The 8,742-nt window shown below is 38.8% G+C and overlaps 1 protein-coding gene across 12 annotated transcripts in view; it reads left to right on the forward strand.

The window, feature by feature from the left end:
* Nucleotides 1-8,742, forward strand: part of LOC107086212 (tensin-1-like) — a 204,983-nt gene that overhangs the window by 34,031 nt on the left and 162,210 nt on the right. For 9 of the 12 annotated variants that reach the window (XM_015376999.1, XM_015377003.1, XM_015377004.1 and 6 more), the window contains exon 1: nt 2,473-2,575. The exons of the other annotated variants lie outside the window; for them this stretch is intronic. In XM_015376999.1, the coding sequence (XP_015232485.1) occupies nt 2,474-2,575 (102 nt within the window). In that variant the 5' untranslated portion in view covers nt 2,473. Of the gene's footprint in view, nt 1-2,472; nt 2,576-8,742 lie in introns of those variants that run through there. 12 annotated transcript variants of the gene reach the window in all.

The following is an 8,742-nucleotide window of genomic DNA, read 5'->3' on the forward strand; positions in this document are numbered from 1 at the left end:
TACATGGAGTTTGCATGTTCTCCCTGAGCATGCATAGGTTCTCTCCGGGTACTCCGGCTTCCTCCCACAGTCCAAAAACATGACTGTTAGGTTAATTGGTTTCTCTAAATTGCCCTTAGGTGTGAGTGTGTGCATGAATGGTTGTTTGTCCTGTGTGTCTCTGTGTTGCCCTGCGATGGACTGGCGACCTGTTCAGGGTGGAACCCGCCTCTCGCCCATTGACTGCTGGAGATAGGGACCAGCACCCCTCCCAACGCCAATTGGAACAAGCGTTTCAGATAATGGATGGATGGATTTTATTTGAACAGCGCCAACAAGGACTGTGTAATTTAAGTGGAGGGAAGTCAATGAATATGATAACATTTCTTAGAAACTGAAACCAAAAAAAGTGTGTCGCAGGCCTCTTAAATCAGATTCCCTCAAATATAATCCAGTGCACCTTTGTGTGATTTCATCAGACTTTATCTGTTCTGTTTAAACCATGAGAGGTGCTTTGGAAATTTGAAAACAAATGGCATCATGAAGACCAAGCTTAAGGGACAAAGATGTGGAGAAGTTTAAAGCAGATATAGGTCCTAAAATAACGTCAAAAGCTTAAAGTATCTCTGAGTTCTGTTCACTCAAACATCTCAACATGTAGAAAATATCGACCAACTATAGACCTCCCAAACATGGACGTCTATGGAAGTAAATCTGTGTCGCTGGGATTTGAAATAAAAATGGCACTGAAATTTAAATGTTGTATGTTTGTACTTACTGTTTCAGTGTTAAAATATATTCAGAACACATTTTTGACCTAAAAAGAAGTTAATTGTCATTATTTCTACACATTTGAAATTTCATCAACAGTGTTTATTACTTTCATTTTTCTGTAGTTGAGTTAGCGTTAGCTTGCATGACCTGTCCGTCATGCTGGTTTTCCTTCCGTATGAGCGCCACAGCGTCACGTCACGTGACTAAGAAAAGGTAACGGGATTGGCTGGGTGTTGGACGCCACAATCCATTGCTAATGTCTGTGACCTGAAGTAACCCCTTCCTTTTTTACACTGAATTTAGACGCCAAATTTAAGACAGTGAAATAGAGCCAGTTGAATCTCAGGAGGCTAAAAATATTGAGTTTGAATTTTAAAAGGTTGAATTTTTTTATATGCAGATTTTTTTAACACTCAAAAATTAAACTGAAAAATAAGTATTGAAAATGTAATCACTTTGAAATAGTAATGTGAGTTTTTAGCTTGAATAGAAAATAATAAATAAGAGAAAATTACAAATAAAATTTGAAATTTTGTCCACCTGAAAGGACAGGGAATTAATCAGAGAAGCACCATCAAGTTCATGGTAACTTAGGAGGAGCTGCAGAGATTCACAGCTCAGGTGGGACAATCTGTCCACAGGACAACTATTAGTCCTGTAATTCACAGATCTGACCTTTATTATTAAGGAGCCACAACATGAAAAGAATAACAGCAACAGGAGCTATGTCCATGGTTAAGGACAAATCCGGGACAAAATCAAGAAAAGAACAGAGACTTAAGTGGAGGTTCACCTTCCAGCAGGTCGACCATCCTAAACACAGAGATACAGAGAGCGGTTTGCATCAAAACAGAATCAAAGTCCATACATGAATCAAAATCATGTCAACATCTAAAACTTGATCTTCAGATTATTTAATTTCTATTAGCACTTCAGATGTTTTTGAAGAATGGAGAAAGAAATTTGGTCTTTAGACATTTAAAGCTGGTAGAGACGAACCCTTAAGGTCTGCATTCGGACCCCTGTACCAGAGGTGGTTCTGCAAAGCAGCCGCTCAGCTGGGTGGAGTATAGAGGAACACATTTTCAGATGCTTTTTACAAATATGTTTAGAGAATGAAAGGATACTAGGAGGAGTTTTTAATTATTTGGAAGCTTTCTAACCCTTTTATCTTTAACGGAGCTGTCCAACAGAACCTGAAGCTTAAAGCCATGGATTCACTTAGAGAAGTTCTCTGTTCATCAGATGGTTCAGAACTTCATATTTATTCATTTCTATATAAAACTCTGTCCTAGAAAAGCTCCTCAGCATCCCTTTATATTCATCTGCCCTCTTTTCTACATTAAAATGCAGAACCAGCCTTTTCCCATCACTTTAAGTGCCTCGTTTTATATGAGACGGCTCTGCCCGACCCAACCCTCCCCGCCCACTTCTGTCCTTCCCCTCTCCTAATCTTGTTCCTCCTCATCCTTTCAATGGAAGATCCAGCTGCATGAAGAGATGAAGACAGAGTTACAGGTTGTCGCTGGATTGAAAATGCTGGACTGAACAGAGTGACGTTGGGAAAATGTGCTTTTACTGGAAACGGATGGAGAGTCTTCATGGTTTTATTCTGGAGCATCTCTAGGTCTGGAGACGAGTGTTAGAGGAAGGGGCACGAGGGTGGGGGGGTATGAGAGGGAGATACAGTCACAGACGTCAATGGGATTTTTAGGAGAGGATGGGGGGACTTCACTGGTGCCTCGACACAATCTTCACTTGGGCTAAATTTTTCTTCTTCTGCATCTTTCCATTTTGGAAACTAAGGAGAAACAGGAATAAGGTACAGTTCTTGGTTTGGATGCATCACAAAAAAATACACTTTTATTACAATAGAGATAATTGTGAAGGCTCGAAGGACCGCTGTGTAATGACCTAATGGAAAAAGCTTTCGGAGTTATAGCTTTACCTCTCAGCTTTTGGTGTGTGTTCGGTTCTCTTGTGTTTTTATTTTTATCTGCTTTCAGTTTACTTCTATTTTATTTAACTTCCATTTTATTGTTTAATTCATTTTTTGGATCATATTTGGATCATTGTGCTATATAAATAAACTTGCATTGCCATTTCTATATTTTAAGATATCTATATGTCTCTTGGTTTAGATGTACAAAGATATTTTATTAGATATAAAATTGACCACTAGGTGCAACAAAAAAAAAGAAAAACTTGCAGTAAAGCAGTCAGTAGTCCTTCCAATAAAATATTATTGTCTTTATTTGAGCTTTTCTTTTCAAGGTCTTTAACATTCAGACTTAAACCAGACAATTCAACCCTCTGTAGAACGTCCTTCAGCTGCAGACGAAACTGTTTGACTTTCAGTCTCACATTGTTGAGGAGGATTTTTGGAACCGCTAATTCTTCCTTTCCTGGAGCTCCAGCCACAGCATTTTAACCTGGTTGGGGTTTGGACTTTGACTAGACAATTGAAGAACATATAGTTTTTTTTTTTTCTTTTTTTGCTATTTTGTTGTTCTGGGTTTTTCTTCTTTTGATGACCCAGTTTGGATTGAGCTTCAGTTGTTGGACCCTCATCTGGTTTTAGAGTATTTTTGTTCATATAGGACATCACCATCCATTCAGTCCCTGCAAACCGTCCAGGTCCTGTGGGTTTTAAACGGGTCCAGATTAACCACCCTCTCACCACTTTGCTTGGTGTGTATGAGGTTTTAGTTTTAGGTTATTTTCCACCAAACATGGTTCTGTCCTTAATGGTCACTTCTTTGTTTTGATAATCTGTCCAGAGAATTTTGTCTTGTGCTATATTCAGGGTGACTTTTGCAAACCCATTAATGCTGCCTTGGTCCTTTCTTAGAGACATGCAGCTTTTTTTTTTTTTTTTTAACGGCTCTAGTGTCGCGTTTTTTCGACAGTAAGCTGACAGGAAAGGGTTATGAGAGAGGGGGAAAGATATGCAGCAAAGGACCACATGTCAGATTCGGACCCGGGTCGCCTGCGTCGAGGACTAAGGCCTCCATACAAGGGTCATACGCTCTAACCGCTGCGCCACCTGCAGGTCCAGCTTTTTAAAATTTTTATTTAACTTTTAACCTGACACCTGTAGAATCTTTGGTGGTTTTTGCCATTTCTCAGCTTCATGCTCTGACCTTTGATTGGACCTGCTGAGACGCCAGCTCCTGGGAAGATTGGCAGCTTTCTCAGATGTTTTCCATTTAAGAATCTTTCTGTCTTTTAACTGATGGACTTCCAATGGTTTGGAGATAACTTTATGACCTCCCAGATTAATATAAAGCACCGGGTGGTTATTAGGTCATTGTTGATGTCTTCCCAACCATAGCATTGTGTTAAAACACGCCTGTAAACAGACACAACATAGATTTACTGGGAGGATCAGAGAATATTGACATCTTTTCTTAATCTTTTCTTTTTGGATCTAAGGGTTACGCTTCCATAACTCTGGATGGAGATTAAGGAGAACTGGCCTCTGATCATTTTTTTTTCTTAAATTTTTAAAAGATGCTTCATTTTCTGAATTGAGGAGAAGTTGCTTCCTTTGTGTTGGGTGGAGTGTTCATACTTTGTTATGAGGATATTAGGACAAGGTGTCTCTGCGACAGCTGGGCTGTATATTGTGATGGTATTAATTATAAGGTTCCAATGCCCTTTGCAGCTTTCTTTCATTTCCTTATCCACAGTTTTCCATCACACATTTTGAGCTTTAGGATATAAACCGCCTAGGATATAAATCAGTGTTTTTTTTTTTTTTTTTTTTTTTATCAAGGGCCGAATTAGTATACATGGCACCCGTTATATCAATGCATGTAAAATTATACAGATAACTACTTCTCTGTGATTTCTAGAGTTAATGTTAACATTCCTATTTCAACATAAAGGGAAAGTTGATGCTTTGACCTATCAATTTTTCCCCTTGTTATATGCTGCTTCTGAAATACAAACCATCATAGAGCTGAGATTGACCTGAAACATGGCAAATCCTTCTTCACCTGTGCTTATTCTGAATATGAACTCCACTAAGACGCTGGTCTTTGTTCCAGTTCCAGGTGATGCCATGTTGTAATTTCTACGTGATGGAATCAGACTTACCTAAACGTATCTATACTTAAATCAGAAAAAAAATATACATTGGAGAATAATACATAGATTTATTAAATGGAGTGCAACGATTCAAGCTTTGAATTATTTTAAATTGTGCTTTAGAAAAGTACTAAACTTTGAAAAAGATAAATGTTAGGAACTCTTGGTGTTAGAGCCTAAACAGCTAGGAGTTAAATTTATGAAATCGAATGTGGTAGAAAACACGAGTCACCAGCATCAGTGAGAAATACAGCCTTCTGAGAATTATCAACAGAAATCTACTAAGTGTTTAGGGAAGCTCCATCAAGATGCTGGAGTCAGAACCACTGAGCACAGATGGAGTCTACACATGGACTAAGCAAGGTGAAAAAGAACCAGACTATTGCTTAGTGGTTCGTAGTTGTCTTCTCAGATGAGAGTACAGTTCGTAGCTTTGAAAACGAGGTCTGAGATAATGGAGTAAGTGAGAAGAGACTGACGTCCAGTTTGAATTACCAGTTAGTGATGATACCACACCATCTGCTGCTGTTGATCTGCTAAAGGTCCACAGTTAATGCAGGCTTTTACCAGGAAAGTTTTTGGAGGTAATCAGTAGACCCAGGTGTGTTGGTGGAGATGCATCCAAAACTTGAAAGATGGTGGGTCTTGAAGACCAACGTTCAGTAGAGTATATCTAAGCAGAATCTCCAACAGTACTTCCAACCAAGCATGCTTTGTATGAAAATTAACAGTTTTTTAGAAGCCTGACATTCATTCATCCCTGCTGGGGTCCTGATGGGTGATGGTGCCTATCTCCAGCTGTCTATGGGCAAGAGGCGGGGTTCACCCTGGACAGGTCACCAGTGTATAGCAGGGCAACACAGAGACAAACAGGGCAAACAACCATTCACACTAACACCTAAGGAGAATTTAGAGAAGCCAGTTAACATAGCAATTATGTTTTTGTACTGTGGGAGGAAGCAGGAGTACCTGGAGAGAACCTACGCATGCTAAGGGAGAAAATGCAAACTCCATTCATAAAGTCCCAAGGCTGGCAATTGAACCCGGAACCTTCTTGCTGCAAGGCAACAGTGCTACCCACTGCCTCACTGAGCTGCCCTTAGAAGCCTGACATTTCAGGTTAAAATATCTGTTTGGTTTTTTCCCCCTTTCTTTTTATATTCTTTTCAAATAAATTTTTGTTCCATTATCTGGGAACAAAAATGATAAAAAATGTAAGTAATAAAGACTTCACTCTGTGTAATGAATATATGAAGAGCTTCACTTTCTGAAATTTGTGACAGAAATAGTGGACCATTTCATTTAATCAGATTTTTGAGGTATACCATAAGGAAAATGGAATATTTCAAAATAAACAAAAACCTCAGTGTACAGAAGAAGAATAAACCTGACTGATCTGAAACCCTTCCCTTGATGCAGTCCAGCAGTGCAGCTGTAGGAGGCAGCGTTGTGTTCTGCTGGTAGGCGGCTGATCATGGTCCCTCTAAGCTGAAGAAAAGAGGAAAAGTGTGCATGCACATGTGAGCATTGTGCATAGAGGGCGCGGGGTCTGCATTGTTTTCAACAGATGGGAGTCACTGAGCTGGGAAAGGGTGTGTGCTTTGGAGCGGGGAGCTGATGGCTCACGTTTGTTCTTCTTTTTTGTGTCAACAAACCCCAAGCAGTTCTTCAGGACGTCAGCCAACATGTGGGACACACCCCTCTTCTGTTCTCACACTCCCTCCCTTTCTGTCTGCTTATCTACTACCTATATATCTGAACTTTTTCCTTAAACACTGACCTGTGTCATTTTATTCATTTTCTCTCCTGTTTCTGCTCCTAAGTGTGATAAACGTCCTCTTATCTGTGTTCTCATTGCTCTCTTTGATGCCTTCCGTCTGTTTGCTTATAGTAACTTGCTTCAAGGACTCTGTTCTGGCTCTTGTTCAGCGGTCTAATTGCTGAAATGTCTTTTTGAGGTGGACAGAGATGGTCAAGGTTAAAGACCTAGAGACGCAATTGCTCTGAGGGATTTGTGTAGCCTTGGGAATACGCCCCCTCTTCCTTTAGTAGATCATAACCTAACTGTTTCCAGACTGACTGTCGTTCATCTCGGCAGAGACTGGACTGTAGACTGCAGCTTGGATTGTAAACAGTCTCACAGGTTGTTTGTGAGAGCCTCTACATAAATCTTCTCAGCAGATAAAACGTGAAGTCCTTTAAACTTCCTGCTCGACGTCTTTCTTCACAATCCTTTCAAGGCTTTAGCTATCCCAGCTGCTTGTGCACCTTTTTTTTCCACTGTAACTTCCTGTAAATTTGAAATGTATATTGTCTATATGTTTTTGGATATTATTTTCGTTTTGGATATTATTTTTCGTTTTTGGCTTATTTGCTGTTCTAACCCCCTTTTTTTTTTTTAGCCCTAAAAGCCATAATCTAACATAGATTTGGGCCATTTGTACTGATTCTGTTCCAACACATCTTTATGCAGAAATACTTTCCATTGTCATGCTGTTTGCCTGTTTTGTAGCTCACTACAGATGAAATCCTGGAGCCGAAGGCTTCACTCTATAATCATCTTTTCTATATCATACTGTACATGCAGCTATACATTTGATTTGATTCAACTTTATATTGCATATTTTTAGGATCCACCATGATGTTCTTTCTCTGCAAAAAGGGCACTATTGAGGTCTGCTTAGATGCACACTAAGCCAAAGTGTGAATCAAGGGTAAAAAGGAGGCGGGTGCACTTGAACTCATTAATAAAGGCAAACGATTCTGTGAAAAATCAAGTATTGGGATGCAGCCTTAAAAGTGGCTTAATGGCAGCTACCGCACCACAGTGGGTGTCCATCTACAAAATCTCAGCTAGTTTCATTTACTTGACCAACCCTCCCTATGGATTGGTGGCATGAAGCAGCTTCTTTTGCTGCAGCCACAGATATTTGGCCTCATCCTACTACTCAATTCAATATATACCAATTTACAACACGTCACCTCAAGGCACCTTACAGAGGCAATTCCGCCCGAGTCAAATTGATTTAAACTTTTCTATCTAAGGAAAACCAGTTGATTGCATCCACTCATTGACTCGAAGGCAATCCCTCACACCAAGCATGCTTGTAGCGACATAGGGGAGGAAAACTCCCTTTTAACAGGAAAAAATCTTCAGCAGAACCAGGCTCAGTGAGAGCAGCCATCTGCTGAGGCCGAGTGGGGTTCATGGAGAAAGAAGGAGTACAGTGGAGTAATTAACTTGTCACATCGGCTCAAAAGTCAAAACATTGTGCCGAAAGGAGGAAAAGGTGCATGGGGTATATACAGTATATACTGTGCATCCACATGGGTATATATATATATATATATATATATATATATATATATATATATATATATAAACAGCTGAAGTCTCTTATTTAACTGGAAGTTTATTGCACAGGGTATTAAATAGCTATTTATATAAATAGGTATTTATATGTAGTTATTGCACAGGGTATTAAACATAAATAGGTTATTGCACAGGGTATTAAATAGCTATTTATATAAATAGGTATTTATATGTAGTTATTACACAGGGTATTAAATAGCTATATAAATAGGTAATTATATATAGTTATTGCACAGGGTGTTAAATATAAATAGGTAATTGCACAGGGTATTAAATAGCTATTTATATAAATAGGTATTTATATGTAGTTATTACACAGGGTATTAAATAGCTATGTAAATAGGTAATTATATGTAGTTATTGCACAGGGTGTTAAATATAAATAGGTAATTGCACAGGGTATTAGATATAAATAGGTTATTGCACAGGGTATTAAATAGCTATTTATATAAATAGGTATTTATATGTAGTTATTACACAGGGTATTAAATAGCTATGTAAATAGGTAATTATATGTAGTTATT

Source organism: Cyprinodon variegatus, unplaced genomic scaffold (genome assembly GCF_000732505.1).
Source record: "Cyprinodon variegatus isolate N-32 unplaced genomic scaffold, C_variegatus-1.0 Scaffold145, whole genome shotgun sequence".
Lineage (NCBI taxonomy): Eukaryota > Metazoa > Chordata > Actinopteri > Cyprinodontiformes > Cyprinodontidae > Cyprinodon > Cyprinodon variegatus.